At 36.4% G+C, this 17,857-nt stretch overlaps 1 protein-coding gene across 26 annotated transcripts in view; it reads left to right on the top strand.

Moving 5' to 3' along the window:
* NEB (nebulin) overlaps nt 1-17,857 on the top strand; it is a 188,575-nt gene that overhangs the window by 33,555 nt on the left and 137,163 nt on the right. For all 26 annotated transcript variants that reach the window (XM_060776842.2, XM_060776678.2, XM_060776715.2 and 23 more), the window contains 18 exons: nt 119-217; nt 632-736; nt 1,764-1,871; nt 1,965-2,078; nt 3,401-3,598; nt 4,098-4,205; nt 4,862-4,960; nt 6,651-6,755; nt 6,854-6,961; nt 8,158-8,469; nt 8,558-8,764; nt 9,356-9,460; nt 11,293-11,400; nt 12,030-12,341; nt 14,193-14,399; nt 14,583-14,687; nt 15,263-15,370; nt 16,804-17,115. In XM_060776842.2, the coding sequence (XP_060632825.2) occupies nt 119-217; nt 632-736; nt 1,764-1,871; nt 1,965-2,078; nt 3,401-3,598; nt 4,098-4,205; nt 4,862-4,960; nt 6,651-6,755; nt 6,854-6,961; nt 8,158-8,469; nt 8,558-8,764; nt 9,356-9,460; nt 11,293-11,400; nt 12,030-12,341; nt 14,193-14,399; nt 14,583-14,687; nt 15,263-15,370; nt 16,804-17,115 (2,820 nt within the window). The remainder of the gene's footprint in view (nt 1-118; nt 218-631; nt 737-1,763; nt 1,872-1,964; nt 2,079-3,400; nt 3,599-4,097; nt 4,206-4,861; nt 4,961-6,650; nt 6,756-6,853; nt 6,962-8,157; nt 8,470-8,557; nt 8,765-9,355; nt 9,461-11,292; nt 11,401-12,029; nt 12,342-14,192; nt 14,400-14,582; nt 14,688-15,262; nt 15,371-16,803; nt 17,116-17,857) is intronic.

Genomic DNA, 17,857 nt, shown 5'->3' on the forward strand with positions numbered 1-17,857 from the left:
AAGGGCACTGCAACACCTGGATTATAGAAGCCTTCATAAATACTAATCTTAAATATAGGATCATGATACTGGCTCCTACTCAAAATTAAGTGCCAATTATTATTTTGTTCCACTCTAGTTTACCTACAAAAAGCATCCTGATAAGATCAAATTTACACAAGTGACAGATTCTCCTGTTCTGGTACAAGCACAGATTAACTCCAAGCAGCTGAGTGATGTAAGTAACCTAGCAACTAAAAACAACAGTTCCCAGCCTACCCTTATTTTTTGCTGTGCCTCATCGGACAAACAGTTGTGGTAGCTTCCCCTTGTGACATTATTGAACAGGCTCCAGAATTGGCAAAGAAATAACCTCAGGCATGGACATGAGATTGAACACTTGTTCTATTTGAGGAAAACAATGCGTAGTTCTGCAGACAAAAGCAGAAATAAGCTATGGTTGCTTGTCAAGACTCAAATTTCTCTGAAATTCCTCACCTGGAATACTTTCCCTCTTACTCTGTGCAGATGTATGTGGTTCATTTGTGAGGTGGAATTCCCACACAGAAAGCACGCTGTTGGCTTATATTTTAATAAACGTTTTTCAGGTTATCACTTTTTGTAATATTATTTGTTCATCACAACATTTCAGCTGAACTACAAAGCCAAACACGAGAATGAGAAGTTCAAATGTTCTGTACCTCCAGATGCTCCTTTGTTCCTCCAGTCCAGAGTCAATGCATATAACCTCAGTGATGTAAGTATGAGACTTAGAATATATGTACCATTTTTACTGTTACAAAGACCTGACTGGGTTGCAATCAACAATTTACTATTGGACATTATCATTATCTCCACTATCACACTATCATCATTGATTGTAGTGGGACTTGTGTGGAACTTTAAACCTTCTAAAAAGAAGAAGAAGAAAAAAGAAGAAAATAGAGATCTTAAGTGAAGTTAAGTAAAGGAAGAAAACAAACCTGATTCAGTGATAAGCCCAATCAGGATTCTGAAAGGATTGACAGAGAAAATAGTGTCAGAGAGTAAAAGTAGACATTAAGGAAATAAATATTTCCTGCAACTGATGTATTTTCTCTCCAGTATCAGGATTTCCTCTAATAGGCTTACCTTAATAAATAAGCCCATGTTTGCCTTCCACGAACTAATTACAAAACAAAGCAAGCTAATTTGCAGAAGCACATGTTATGACTTGAAGGGATCATTACATTTAAATTAGTGCTAAGCGTATGTGTTCAGACCCTGTGAATAAAGAATAGATAAAGAGAAGAAAGCACTCAATAAATATTTTGATGAGGCCCTATGTAGTTAAAAGGAAAGGTGAAGAGGCAAACCGTTGGCATTCTGGAGATATAGTAATAGTTTCTGGTAGGGATCTAGAAATAAAATAGTTGAAATACAATAAACTGGTAGAAGAGTTGGTAACATGAAGAAGATAACTTTGTAGACCCCTCAGGGCTGAAGAAACAAGCTTGATCCTGCTGTCTGCAGAAGTTTCTAATGAGTGTAAAGACCATTTAATACTTGTTTTGATGATAGCTATTTCCACTGAGTGAATTTTAAGAGATGATGATAAATTCTTGCAATGTATATTGAAAAAATGTAATTTTAGTTATACTAGTCAAAATAATCTTCATATTTTGAGTGATTCATACACATGGTACCATAGTTATACATTTCCCTGTTCTCTACAATGCATATTTTCGATGTTATATTGCCTCTTCTTTATTTTATATATATATTTTCTTGTTTCTACCTATCAGAATTGGTACAAGTATGATTGGGATAAATCAAAAGCTAAGAAGTTTGACATCAAAATGGATGCCATTCCAATCCTTGCTGCTAAAGCCAATCGAAAGATTGCAAGTGATGTAAGTGTTGCGAGATAGCCTTTTTGGTTATTTGAATTCCTATACAGAGTTTGCAAAATACAGAAAAAACATTAATGTCCTATCCACTTATAGGTTGAGTATAAGAAGGCTTATGAACAGAGCAAGGGCAAGCTAATTGGAGCTTTGAGCATTGAAGATGATCCCAAGATGGTGCTTTCTCGGAAAGTAGCTAAACTGCAGAGCGATGTAAGTACCAATGCAGAATGCACTGTGGTTCACTGTAATGGGATACTGATGCTCTTCTAAATTCTTTGTGTGCACCCATGTATCTTAATTTCCAGAAGACCGAAACATGAAGCAGGGATACTTGTCAGAACAAATCCTATTGTACTATTTTAAAACATCTTAATCTGAGAATTAGATCTAGTGCTGTCTTAAGAGTTTTTAGTAAATGCTACACAAAGTAGAAAGGCTTCACAGTACTTGCAGAATATATTCAGGGCAAACTATTTAGGGAAATTTACATGAAGGAAGAATCTACCAAGCAAATAAGAACACATGAGAAACAACTGACCTCTCACCATATGAAATGAACATTTTTCGAAACTGATGACAGTTTCCTCACATCCCCATCATTCTCTTTGTGATGAATTTTAGAAATTTTAGTCCAGCTGAGATATGAGAACATTTATAATTATTTTTGATGTATTTAGACCCTCACTCCACCATATTATGAGGCCACCTCATAACTTAAACCGAGAGAAAGAAGGCCTGTGATACTCCTGTAAAAATCTAGGCCTGAGATTTTTCAGAATCAGCATTCTGAAATGAGTAGATGACCAATACAATGCAGTGTGCCAATTGCTTTGACTTCATTTTCTTATGTTCATATTTGCTCTATGTGCAACCCCTCCTGCCCCCTCATTTTGGGAGCTCAAACTAGGTTGTTTTACTGCTCCTACCATCACAGAAATTCACATTGCTTCTGTTGGTAAACTACTCTACAACATTTATTAAGATGATTGCATTGTCTATAAAATGGTTCCATGAGTCCTTAGTAGATTAGTTTATTGTGTGATTTGCCACTTCTGCTTCCAGTCTTTAGCTACTGTTCTTTTTCTGCTTTTCTTCTTCTTGATTCTGCAAGACAGCTTCTGTGACATGGGAGGACAGCCTCCTATACCAGAAAGAGTCACCACAATTGTCACAATTTTTTGAAGGTGGAAACTTTAGTGGCAGCTGTGATGTTCAGTTGCATTGGAGCCTGGAGATTAGGCAGTTAATGAAATGAGTTGCTGCTATGTCTAATAAAAATATATTCAAGATATATTCTGCTGGCTTATACACTTTAACTTAGAAATGTTTTGATTCCATTTTTGTCTGTATCTTAGGTACTATTATTTTACAAAGATCACCTATTGTTTCCAGATAATAATTCCTTTAATAATAATCTGTGCTGGACATCTATTGTAGATATTGTGCAGTAATCCACATTTTGCAAAATCTTGTGTGAATTTTTTTTTTCAAAAAATCTAAATGTTTAATGTTATGCATTTATGATTTTGTAGCGTGAATACAAAAAAGGTTATGAAGAGTCAAAGACCAAGTACACAGCACCAATGGACATGATTCCGGTCCTCCAAGCGAAGAAAGCACAGGCAATTATCAGCGACACAGATTACAAGCGTCTCATCCATACTTACTCCTATCCTCCTGACAGTATTCCTGTGGAACGTGCCAAGAAGGCTAATGTTATACAAAGTGATGTGAGTAGAAAGAAAGCTATGGCAAACATCATCTTAACAAGTCTTACCAATAAAGTTTTATTTTAAGGTTGGAAAGACTTGAAGGCATCCAACAACAACAAAGGCTGGAATAGTCTGGAACATAAAATGTTTACCCAAAAGCTTGAAAGAATATTCAAAGACATAATTGTGTGCATGCTTTTGTTTACTTCTCTCTTTTTGGGGGGGGGGGGGATTCTCAAACTCTAATTTTTTTAAATAGACTTCCTGTTTATTTTCACACTAGTTAACTAATTTAAAATTTCAGTTATTTCAGGATTCCGGCATTTCATTTTCATCCTTTATGGGAACTATGTTATAATTCTGGATTTATTCAATTTAACCATGTAATTAGTTTCTTTTTAGTAGAAAATCAATTTTAGCAAATGTCCTTCCCATAGGAAATGGCCAGGAAAACTTTCTTTCTTCCTTCCTTTAAAAAAAAAAAGTAATTGCACCTACGTTCTATGTTCTTTGCCAGAATGAATACAAAGCTGACTACAACAGCTGGATGAAAGGTTGCGGCTGGGTGCCATATGGGTCCATGGAAGCAGAAAAAAATAAAAGAGCTTCCGATATTCTTGACGAGGTAAATAAATGAGGAGCAATATCAAACCCAGTCTTGAGGCTATACCATATGCAGCAGAAATTTGCAAATTTTAAAAAATCAGATAGAACTGCATGTACAACACAGAGGTTGTTCATTTGAATCTTCAGCAGGGATAGCCCAAGACTTTCAGCTAGAATATGTAAGTCATTAGCAGTGAAACGTACACTTCTAGTCTTTTTCAAAACTGAAATAGAAATAGACCGAGCTTCACACCATGTGCTTTGGAACCATATAGTAGATACTGTGAAGTTCAATAATCCTCTTATAATTGTAGTGTGGATTTATGCACACTACAGAATATAAGTAGAAACGTAAATATTTGTGCACGTCTCCATATGTCTGATAATTCCCGTAAAGTCCATTCCCATATTTCTGAAGTGGAGAATTAGGACTGTATCTCACAAACCTGCTATTCCACTATGGTTGCACTACATACCAAGTTGAGCATTTCCGATATAACATTTTCTTTGAATTCTGCACTTCGCAGTTTGTGGTACTTCTGCAAACCATCATAACTCCACCCCCTTTTGGTACTACTACTGTTCCTTAATGTTTAATTTTAATGTTTAGTTTAATTTTTTTCTTTCTGTATTCTTTCAGTGAAAGTATTATAATTATTATTTTTTATTCTTCAGAAAAAATATCGTCAGCATCCAGACACTCTGAAGTTTACACAAATTGATGATCATCCTAGTGTTGTACAGGCTAAAATCAACCAAGCCCAGAGGAGCGATGTAAGTACTGGGTACTACTGAAGATAAAATACAATATATAACTTGCCCTCTTACTTTAAGCTGTATTTAGTCATCAACAGGAGTGCGAGAGACCAATTTCTCTTTCAGAAAAAAATGTTAGGAGTGATATACTCTCTGCTCAGAGAATCAGAATTTTATTAAAACACTTCCCTTAATGCATTGAAAGCATTTGATTCCTCAATTATTGCATCATTACAATGAGGAGGGCCAATACATAGTGTTCCAGGTTTAATCCACGTCATCCCCAGTCAAAAGATTTAGTTTGCAAGTTGAGGTGATGGAAAAGATCCTTGCATAAATTGTTTGAACATGAAATCAATTATTTTGAGCAGAAGCCACCTACTTAGGCATAATTTCGACTCCTGATTTCGTGCACCAAGCAGATGATTCAACTAGTCTTTAAGAACACTCCAGTTCTTTTATGTTATGGCTCTAAAGAGTTACTGCTTTAGAAAGTTCTAGACTAGATGCACCAGGAATCTGAACAGGCATAAACTAGTTTCCTATGTACATATAATTATATATTATTACATCAACTAGGAACCTCATCACACTGGTGGTCCCCCCTCCCCTGTCCCGTTTTGCCCCAATCACCAGTGAAACAGAAGGTATGCTGCAAGCCCTCCCTCCTTCACCTATCACAAAAGGAAGAGTGGCAGAATTGGAGAAAGGCATGTTGGTGCCTTGCCCCGATTCCCCCATCAAACAGGGGAAGGCCTGGAGGAATCGGGGCAAGGTGCATTCGTGCTTCCCCCATCAGAGAGGGAAAATGTATATAGATCCATCAGAGCTAGTCAAAAGATGGGAGACTCACTATGGTGGTGATGAAGCTTCTTTCAACACTTCCTCACCGCTTCTCCCATTGATGGAGCAGGACCTCAGTCTACATCATCTGATGGGATGTGTCTGGATCTGTGGCCAAAAAGGAGCTCCATCATGGTATGGGGCAAAAAATCCCTGTGTGATGAGGTAGCAGGTTATGTGTGAAACAATTGCTCAGTTCAACAATGGCACAAGAAGTCAAGGAATCACAAAGCATTAATTAGTTAAACTGTATTAATTCAATAATTAATGATTTGTTTGATCACAGGTACAGTATCTCTTTGGTTTCTCGTTCTCATGAAATCAGAGGAGGAAACCTAAACCAACTGTAGATTACTTTTCTGGCTTTAGGTAGAATTGGGGGATAGAATACTCAGATACACATATAATAATTATTCAGGTTTCCTTCAAGGAATTTGAGGAAGCAATATGATGGAAGGCATCATATTATACAGGGTTAGTCAAAATGCATAGGCCAATAAGCCATTCAATTGAATGGCTTATTGGCCTATGCATTTTGACTAACCCTGTATATCAGAATGTGGAAATAATAGATTTGGCAAATGCCACTGTTGAGTGGATTTGACAATTCTCACCCAAATACATTTCTGATTGTAAAACCATGCAGTAATGCATGGTTATTGTTATTAGAAGGTGTAGAATCACTACTGTTAGTAGATGGCTTTATAGATCAATGGTTATGTTTTAGTTTGTATGTTTCTGGGGAAAAAATGAGGCTTATAAAAAAATTAAACCATGCAGGAAGACACAGTGATCTTTTACATCTGAAATGCAACTATTTTGGGCATAATATCCTCCCCCCCCCCCCCATTGACGTCTCTTCTAGGTACTTTACAAAGCCAAAAATGAAGATGTCATTCACAAATACCATCTTCCAGCAGATGCACCTCAATTTCTCCAGGCAAAGGTTAATTCCTACAATATTAGTGATGTAAGTTGAATTTCAATATATATATATATATTATTCAGTGAGGAATTTTGAATATAGATGAATGGCAATAAATTGTTGGATCAATGCTTATCTTCTAGACTTACTACAAACTTGGGCTAGAAGAACTGAAATCAAAGGGATATGACCTGAGAATTGATGCTATTCCCATCAAAGCTGCCAAGGCAGCCAGAAACGTTGCCAGTAATGTAAGTATACCTTTTCTGGGCAGACATTTAATTCAGAAAATAAGCATTATAAAACTGGAAATTTGATAGGAATTTACCAGTCTGTGACCAATCTAAGGAATAGCTTGTAACAGGTTCTAAATCCAAGTATTCAAATTAACACTGATTTTGCAGTCTGATTTTTTTGTAGACTTAATAATTTATTAAACTTATACCACTGCTCCCAAAAAAGAGCCCAGAGTGATGAATAATACCACACACTTCAAAATTTGGGAACAAAATGAATGAGACTGCAAAGTCTCCTTAAATGTCACTCTGTAGACAGTAATGAAAAGTTCTCAGTTCTGTTTGGCATACACCTTTTATTTTTAAGTTAGTCTCATGAAATATTAGTCTGAAAGCACAAGATGAAACAAATGGGATAGAAATATAAATGGTTTGACCTGAACCCCCCTCCACCTACCCTTGCTATTAGTGGTGATAGTATTATTTCAACCTGTTTAAGGGAAGGTGGTCACTCTGTATACCAACTGCAAGCAACTAATTCTTTCAACAGGCATACACTTGGCAGTAGCTAGTTAAACATATACAGAATTATTTTAGGCTACTTTTGCAAATATCTAGAAAGGCTTAGTGACATTATGTACTAAATTGCGTGCAGCTCACCACATTTTGCTGGACGGCAAATCCAACCGTTCTTTGCCATTGGGACTGATGGAATTTGCAGGCAGACAACATCAGATGGATTGCATATTTCCTGAAACAGTATATAGCTCATGCCAATAACACCATGTAGCAAAAATTGAAAAAAAATTCTGTTCCTGGTTTGAAAGTGTTAATTCCTGTTTAATTGTGGGGTACATACTTAGAAAATAGCTGTTATACTCCAGAAACATTGTTTTTTGGCTGCCATTTTTAACTAATGAGGAAATGACATTTATAAGACAAGAACAAAATTGTGTTACATAGTGTAATCATCAGGCTCTGAGTTCTACCAATGGCATACCTTTGGTATGTGCAGTGGCCATCATAAGACAACTAGTTATTCTGTTGTTTATTGCTGCCAATGCCTCATCCCTTTGTGAAACAATAGCCTTGTATATATGCCAGCACACTATAGGTTTAGCAGGATCACTTTTGTCTTGGGTTTGCAAAAGTTTGGTTTGCGTGGTATGCTTACCATGATAACAATATCACTTTTGATTTTCTTCCTCTAGTTCCAGTATAAAAAGAATTATGAACTTGGCAAAGGTAAGATGGTTGGCTTTAGGAGCCTCCAAGATGACCCCAAGTTGGTGCATTATATGAATGTCGCCAAGATGCAGTCAGATCGGGAGTACAAGAAATCTTATGAGGAAAGCAAGACCAAATACAACACTCCGTTGGATATGGTCAATGTTGTGGCTGCCAAGAATGCCCAGGAAATTGCTAGCAATACCAACTATAAGCGTTTGGTGCATCATTACACTTTCTTGCCTGATGCTATCAGTGTGGAACGGTCTAAAAATATGATGCAGATCCAGAGTGATGTAAGTACGCCAGCATGTCCAAAGAGATGTATTTATTTTTAAATTGATCTATTTGATTACTTTGTGCTTCTTTTCTTTTTTTATTCAGAATCTTTACAAGGCAGATTTTAATAGCTGGATGAAAGGCATTGGCTGGATCCCAATTGGTTCACTGGATGTAGAGAAAGCTAGGAAAGCAGGAGAGGCTTTGAATGAGAAGAAGTACCGCCAGCACCCAGACACGATCAAATTTACCAGTGTGGTAGATTCCCCTGTTATGGTCCAGGCGAAGCAGAATGCACTTCAGCTCAGTGATGTGAGTAAAGCCGAAGGAAGAGGCGTCAGAGTACTGTGATAATATCTAGGAAAGAAAGGGACATTGAACCAGATAGTTCTGTAATCATATGTAGATAGTTCTGTAGACATTCCCTGCCCTACTTCCTTTGGAATGTATTAGGTTTTACATTTTTCCATAATGAAACTTTTCAGCTTTATTCTAAACGAGATCCTCACATAAAACAGGCAAAGTTCAAGAAGCTGAAAAGGCTGCATTGTGGTTCCATTCTGCCATCATTTTGACCAACCAAGTGTATTTGTTCATTACAGATTCCTCAATCCTATGTTCACATTCTTTCATGTATGACTTTTTAAAAACTGTATTTTATTCATTTTATGTTTAAAACCATAATTTCATCTAACAAGACACATCAATAAATAAGGAAATGCCAATAACCAATTCTTAGGATGACACTTACAGCCAATTCTTACTAATGTTGATCTGGAAACCAGTCTCATGGGTTTCAATGGGACTTACTCCTAAGTAAGTGAGCTCAGGACTACAGTCTGGTCTATAGGATGTCTGATTCAGGAACATAATATTGACTTACTATCTTTCTTTCCTTTACAGAGATTATACAAATCTTCTGGAGAAGAAATAAAGCATACATACCACTTAACCCCAGATGCCCCCCAGTTTATCCAGGCTAAATACAATGCAGCTAATATCAGTGATGTAAGTAACCATTTTAAGTTTAGCCAGTTGAAAGGATGATGTTAGGTGATTAAAAAGAATAATTCTGGTACAGGACAGCATTTTATCTGTGGGAGTTACTAGACTCCGTGTAGATAACCATGAATAAAAATGAACCTGATTGAAACAAAGTACTTCCAGCACAACATTACCAAGAGTTGCACTGGGGAATCTAGAAAATGCCTAGAGAGGACATGTTTTGTCAGACATGAGCAAATGAAACTATGGATATTGGTCCTGTGAATATGGTAGTTATGTTATAAAAGTCAATTGGATATCATAATGAAAAAATAGCATTACGATTTAGGACAATATGGTGTTCTAAATCAGGGCTTCTTAAACTGTGAGCCCCTGACCCCTTAGCTAAATGTTGAGGTCACAAAAAAATGGCAACAGTAAAAGATCTCTGACCACTTACACAGATTTGTTAGCAACAACATGCAGCATTTACAGTGGATTTTGTAGAAAATGCTTCATCTGGACTTCGCAAAAAGGAAAATTTGTCTGTTTAGCAAACCTTGCAAATGCTGATTTACTATCAGTAAATGTTTGGTTTTCATACCTATTTTATAAACCTATATACCTGGGGTCACGTAATAATTTCTTGGGCTGAAAGTGCTCATAAGTGAAAAAGTTTAAGAAGCCCTGCTCTAAATCATATTCTTTATATTTCAGGTTAACCATCTTAACACATGGTATAAAAAGAGACAGTGGACCTTATCATATTAAAATATAATCTGTTTATATCAGTATGCATCCTGTTGTTTTTTCTGATTGATTGCATATTGTTTTCAGAAAAGATGCATATTGGCGCCATCAAACCCAAATACTATCATTTGTACCTTCAGAAAATACTCCACTTTGACTCATTGCACTATGGAAAGTTGGCTACTCCCAATCCATTCGGAATACTCTCTACATCACCCTGTGACCCTTAAAAAAATCCTCAAAACTGTGCTGTGACATAGCCTTGAAGTCTCAAACTACTGCCCTCGAGAGATTTGAAAATGTTCTCATATCTGTGCAATAAATGTGTTCACCTGATTGCTACTTTTTGGTGCGAAATAAGGAGTTCTGAGGAATCTAATAGGGGGTTCTTAGGAATCTAATCTTATCAGATTTCTAAACAATGGATTATTGATTCATTAGCTATGGTTCCTTTCCTGAATCTACTGTTGCTGTGGTTACTACTTTAGTTTTATGAGGCTGAACTCACATTGATGCAGAAGCAACATCAGTTTCTGACAGCTTTTCTTCTCTGGTGATAGATAGATAGATAGATAGATAGATAGACAGACAGACAGACAGACAGACAGACAGATAGATAGATGATAGATAGAGCTGCAATTTCCTTAATTCCATAGATCTTTCTCCTTCGATGTCTCAAACAGAAATGGTGTCTGCTCCCATCATGAACAGTCTAGAATCATGAGATTCTGTCCCCAGACATGTCCTGAAATTTCAAGTCGTACCGTTGCTGATGGGATGCATACTGATTTCCTGATCACACACAAAAACAGTGCTTCAGCGCTGGAAACTCCGTAATATTTCAGATAAAACTATTAGAATCTCATGTGCAAATACCCAATTTCTGTGACATTTGCAGATTTGAGGGATTACTGATGGGATGTGGTGAATGCTATGTGATGGGACCCCTTTGAAATAGTTCTAAACAGTATCAGAAACGGAGTATTTCCTAATGTGACTAGATCCTTAGTCAAGTTAAATGATGTGAAATGCTGAGTTCTGTGTAATATATTAGTAATGACTTAAATCACTTGCTTAAAAAGTTTACTTTTCCTTTTTTATCCCAGACTTACTATAAACTTGGCTACAATGAATTAATAGCAAAAGGGAACAATGTATTGGGAGATGCCATTCCAATTACTCTAGCTAAAGCTTCAAGAAACATTGCTAGTGACGTAAGTATCTTATTTCCTCATGCTTTTAGTTCTCCGCATTATCAAAAGTTAGCAGCATTGATCTCAAAGATTTTGTTAACAAATCATCCAGATATGGAAGTCTCTCATTTCTTTCCTCTACATGCAATTATTGCATTTTAGATTTAAGAGTGCCAGCTCGCTAATCAAGGAATCAATTATTCAATTAATGAATAATTTGTTTTAATAAATTAATTGTTTGATTTCTATTCCACCTTTCTCTAAGGATTGGGATGCAATGCGACTACTAATGTATTTGAAAAGGTTATTTAAAACCACAATAAATTATAACACAAAAAATACAAATCTCAATTATATTACAACAATGGTGTTTTTGTTTTGGCTGATCACATAATGTTATTCCTCTCCCACTGCTTTGCCAGTGAGAGACAGTTATATTTTAAATGATTTTATGCATTTTAACATTTAAAAAAATATTTAGTCTTAGTGATAACTTGGTTCACTTAAGGTTTCATTTTTAATATCAGATTTTAGTTTATTTTACTTGCCATTTTGTAAGCCATCTTGGCCAGAAGAAAAGTGGTGTGTAAATAAAAAGTACAAACAACTAACAAATAACATCTCTCTCTTTCTGCTTGCTGAAACTGTAGTACAAATACAAAGAAGCCTATGAGAAGGCAAGAGGAAAACATGTTGGCTTCAGAAGTTTGCAAGATGACCCCAAGCTCGTTCATTCTATGAATGTAGCAAAGATGCAGTCTGAGCGTGAGTACAAGAAGGACTATGAGAAGAGCAAAACATGTTATCACACACCTGTGGAGATGGTCAGTATCCAAGCTGCCAAGCAAGCCCAGGATGTAGCCTCTAATTGCAACTACAAACGCCTGATACATCAATATACCTACTTGCCAGATGCCATGAGTGTTGAACTTGCTAGGAACATGAATCAAATTCAGAGTGATGTAAGTATTAAGACTTTCAGAATGTTGAAAGAAATGTGTTTCTTTTAAACTATCAATTCTAAGGGTAAATTTCCATATTATTTTTAACAGATTATTATAAACACAGTGCCAGATTGGTCAGTGTTTAGGATCCCTTAGATGGACATCCAAACTCATGCTCCCACCTTTGTTTTGGATTCCCATAAATCCCAACTAGTGTGGCCTATAGTGAGGAATTCTGGAAGTTGCAGTCTAAAGGTATCTGGAGGGGACTAGGATGCTGAAGGCTACTTTAGCTATAATCATGGCTTGAGTATGTATATTTGCGTTCAGGGTGCTTGTTGACTGCTGGCAATCCATTGGGTTTTGTCAGGCAAGAAATTCTCAAAGGTGGTTTTTACATTTGCTTCCTTTGAAATGTAGTCTACATTACTTGGAATTCCTTGGTGGTCTCCTGTCTAACCAGGGGTGACCCTACTTATCTTCCAAGATGACTTATCCCTGTACAAAGGGAAGACATAGAGATTGTATAGGTCTTTGGCTCTCCTCTCTCTAAGCAGGGACATATTGTGTAGATGTTATGTTTGCTTACCCTAACAAAGAAAGTGGCAGGAGCATAGAGATTGTAGAGGTCTTTGGGTCTCCACTCCCAACTGCATAATTATTACTGTTCCCATGTGGAGAACAGCTGTTCCCAGCTATTTCCATATGATACTTATCTAATCTCCCACAAAACTGAATAAATTTTGAGCACTTCACATTCAAAACAACTCTTTGCATAAAGCAAAGGGCAAATATGTAAGGAGAATTCAGAGTCTTGACATTCCATACGTTATTGATTTTTACATTTATTTAAATGGAATACAAACAAATTAATTTGCCATTACAGTATTAGAAAGACCTCACTTCAGATGTCACACATAATCTATATTTTGTCCTCAAATGGGTATGCTGGTTGACCTGGAACATGTATCTGACATGCAAAATAGAGTATTAACATATCTTCCATCCTTCATGCTAATATTGTTACTATCTGATCTAGATCACACTAGCATATATTTACTTCATTTCCTGATCCTCTTGAAAATAGCCACATGATTTATGGTTGTTGTAACTAAGGTGAATCATTGATTATGACCAGAACATTTCTTCAAAAAAAAAATCACCATTTTCAATTATTTTATTCTGAAAGATTTTGACCAGGATATGTATTAAAATATTTCAGTATTCCAATACTGAACAGATTATTGTGTTTCAAGAACACAAACAAACCAAATGTCTTGCTGTGACTGGCTGAATTCAGTTTTCTAAACACCCCTCCATCCCTATTGTGAGTTCATCAACTAATCATGAATCATTTATAATTGCACGAATAGATAAAATTTGGGTTTGGGAGATACACAAAAAAAAAAATATGAATCATCTTGAAAATAGTTAAAGAAATGTGGCATCAAACAACTAGGACCATTCATTTAAATTTCAGAACCAGAGTAGATTCATTCACTCAATGGGAACTCTATGGACATGGAAGCCACTGGCGGCTACTGTTCTTAGTGGTACAAATTGCATTAAGAGACATTTTCTATTTTTCATTGTGTAAATATTTTGTCAGTTTTGTGAGGGATAAGAAAAGAATATGAAAGCAACAGTGAGGAAACCCAGAATGGGTATAGATTGGATGACCATATCACATGGAATATCTTGCAATACATTTGTGTATCACAATCAAGAATCTAGAAGCACATGAACCCAATAAAGAGTATATAATCTTCTTAGAGGGAAGGAAATTAGTGAGCTTAGAAGTTCTTGGTCCTCTGAAATGTCTTTTTTCCTTTTGTCTTTGATTTTTTTTTTTTGGCTTTTACTTTTTAGAATATTTACAAAGAAGACTACAACAGCTGGTTTAAAGGAATTGGGTGGAGTCCTCTTGGCTCTCTGGATGTAGAAACAGCAAGAAAGGCTGGAGAGGCAATGAATGAGAGGAAATATCGCCAACACCCAGACACGCTCAAGTTCACAAGCTTACTAGATTCCATGCCCATGGTTTTGGCCCAGAAGAACACTCAGCAAATGAGTGATGTAAGTTTGTGTTCATTTGAATCTACCCTATTTTAAATTATGACGAGTAAATAATGTTATAGAAATCTAAAATTTTATCAATTAATATATATAGATTGCTTGCAAACTCACAACTAATACACTGTTTGAAAATGTTATATCTCATGCCTATTGAATGGAACTATATGTATCATTTTCTTCTAGCTAAACTATAAAGTAGCAGGTGAAAAATTGAAACACAAATATCACTTGGATCCTGATGTACCCCAATTTATACAAGCCAAAGTGAATGCCCTCAATATAAGTGATGTGAGTATTTAATGGTTTCTTTCTTCATTAACTGATGAAATGCTTATCTTTATTAAAATGGATCGGCTGTCTTTGCTTTTTTAGCCTCCATTTTTTTCATCTCTCTGGAGTTAGGTAAAACATTCAATTGCATCTTAAATTCTGACAGCTGATTTAGCTGTCGGATCTCTTCCAGCAGGTCGTTTCACACTCTTGGGCTGGCCGATAAAAAGGTCCTCTGGGTGAAGGTCATCAGCTGAGTTCTGCTGGCAGCATTAGCCTCCCCCAAAGGATCTCAGTGTGTGGGGCAGATTATATGGGATATGACAATTCTCTAGGTAACCTTGACTCAAACTCGTTTTACTGTACTGTTAAAATATTCACACTGAGAATACTGTCAAATATAACAAGAGTGGTGAATCTCACCATTTCTGCACATATTTAAGGCTGACATACATTTTGAGGAAGTTTGAAATATCTACATTCCACATTCTAGATCTTGCAAGGAGCAGATGATGATTACACTAAATGATCTTGAAGGAACCTGACAGTTCTAAACCTCTATGATTCTAATGAAATTATTTCCTCTCTTTAAGACTGTTTATAAAGCAGACTGGAAGAAGCTGATTGCCAAAGGATATGATCTGAAGCCAGATGCCATTCCTATAATTGCTGCAAAAGCCTCACGAAATATTGCTAGTGATGTAAGTAGATGGACCCTTCTAAGCATTCTTGAATATGAGAATTTGCCTTCTGTTAAAATGTTCCATGGGCCTACCTAACTTTGTGCTATCAGTGAACCTTTACCACCTCTGCCTTTTTTTGGTCTGCAAACACTGCTACTTGTTGAGAACCTTTGAGATTATATATAGATATATAGATATATAGATATATAGATATATAGATATATAGATATATAGATATATAGATATATAGATATATAGATATATAGATATAGATTAAACTTGGAATATCATGCATGTAATATTGATACTGTTCATGCATTGAAAATTGAAATTATTATCGTCTCTCTGAATTGCAAACCCTCAACAGATGTGTCCGATTATCTTTCCCATAATTTCTAACCAGCATAGTTGGCAATACATCTGAATTATGTTGCAGATTGCTGCAACATAATTATAAAATATACAACAACTATAACATTCTATGGAATTTTTAGCAATTAGTTCATTTTTGCTACTAAAAATCACTAAGCATCAAGCAGAGTTCAAAAACTACCAATTATTCAAATGTATTTGTCTCCAGAAGGATTATTATTTAATGCCTTCGACTACATAAAAACCATATTTGTCTCTAAATTTGAGAAGGAGTCATATGGTACATGTTGGTGGGCTGAAATCATCTCACCATTGGCTAGGCTCCTTAGGGTTGCTAGGAGGAATGGAAAGACTGCATGATTCTCATTCCTGACACAACAGATCTACATGAGATTCAGATGAAGTTAATTGAATGGTATGCTATTCTTGGGAATACAATAACATCTATAAAGGAGGGATTTATGTTGAATTTAAAATTATGTGGGTAATTATGCAAGTCTTAAAAACAATAAGAAGAAACCAATAGACAGCCTTATGTAAACCATTTCATAAAACTTTATTTTTGTCACAAGTCACCACAGTATCACTGTCTCTGTGCATTGCTGACAGCCCCTTTTCAAAAATATGAGAGGGACTGGCCATGATTTTCAACTATTTCTCTCTCAAAATAGAAACTGCTGTGGTCCTTGTTATTTCTTCTCAAACTGATGTAATGACTGATTTGATAGCAGAAGCTATATTAAAAAAGCCAGAAAAGAGTCTTTTCAAAACTCTTCAAAAAGAAATCCTGGGATTTGGAAGGCCCTGGAGAGCGCAAAATAGACACAAGAGGACCATAAGAGAGGAGAATGTAGTTTTTATGGAGCTGAACAAAAATAATTGAACAAAAGTGTGACAGATAGGTTTGAAAAATTGGAAACAGCGTAAAAGCCAGAAAGCAGTAGGAAGACTGGAGGCAACAAGAAAAATCAATAACATCTGATGGTATTATATTTTTCCGATATATTGTATATTGCATATTGTTTCTGTACACAACTAAATATGTTTGCATTTCTTTACTTTGATTTATTTTTGTGCAGTACAAGTACAAGGAATCGTATGAGAAAGACAAAGGAAAGCACGTTGGATTCCGTAGCCTGCAAGACGATCCTAAATTGGTTCATTATATGAACGTGGCTAAACTGCAGTCAGATCGTGAATACAAAAAGGCTTATGAAATCAGCAAGACTAAGTATCATTCTCCTTTGGACATGTTCAGTGTGATCGCTGCAAAGAAAGGCCAGGAAGTGGTTACTGATACAACCTACAGACAACGTCTGCACAATTACACTCTTTTACCTGATGCCATGAGTGTGGAGTTGTCCAGGAACATGATGCAAATACAGAGTGATGTATGTGTTAGGAATATGACAAGACTCTTATGGCTACAATTGTAGATCAGGGTGGCGATTGCAGAGGGGACATTCATCCATGCCCCTTATTGAGGACTCCATGGTTGCTCCTAATACAAGAAGTGATCTTCCCACTGAGCTGAAATACATCTGATTTCTGTAGGATTTGAGGCAGGGGTGCAAGGGAGGGTGGGTAAGGGAAGGCAAACCACCATTTATGGTTTAAATATTTTGCTAAGTTTTCCAACTCTTTTCCAACTATTTTTTAATTGGTGGTCAGGGTTTTGGGCTTTCTGGGGCTTCGGGACCACAAAATAGTCTTACATATGGCCCACTTTCCTCATGTCTGCTGTAAAGCAGGAGTGAAGAAGAGCGAATGTGGTTCTCCATTTTGTTGGACTGGAATTCTCACTAACCTAAGCGAGCACAGCTAGTTATGGAGGGTTGATGGAATTGCAGTCCAATGACCACACATTTTCCATTGCTGATGCAGTGGCCAAGGGCTTGGAGAGGACTCTGGAAGGATGACTGCCTAGGATTCTGTTTCAAACTACGTATCTTTAGCATCCCTATTAGGATAAATGCGGGACATGAAGTATAGCACATGATGCTAAACTGTAACTGGAAACGGTTTGTCTCACAGTTCAGCATTAATTTGTGGAAATGAATAAGCTTCAACAAAGGGTGGAACTAGAGAGACAGATTCACATTTCCAAATGTCTGAATAGAACAATATGACTGA

This window comes from Anolis sagrei, chromosome 1, assembly GCF_037176765.1.
Source record: "Anolis sagrei isolate rAnoSag1 chromosome 1, rAnoSag1.mat, whole genome shotgun sequence".
In the NCBI taxonomy this organism is placed as follows: domain Eukaryota; kingdom Metazoa; phylum Chordata; class Lepidosauria; order Squamata; family Dactyloidae; genus Anolis; species Anolis sagrei.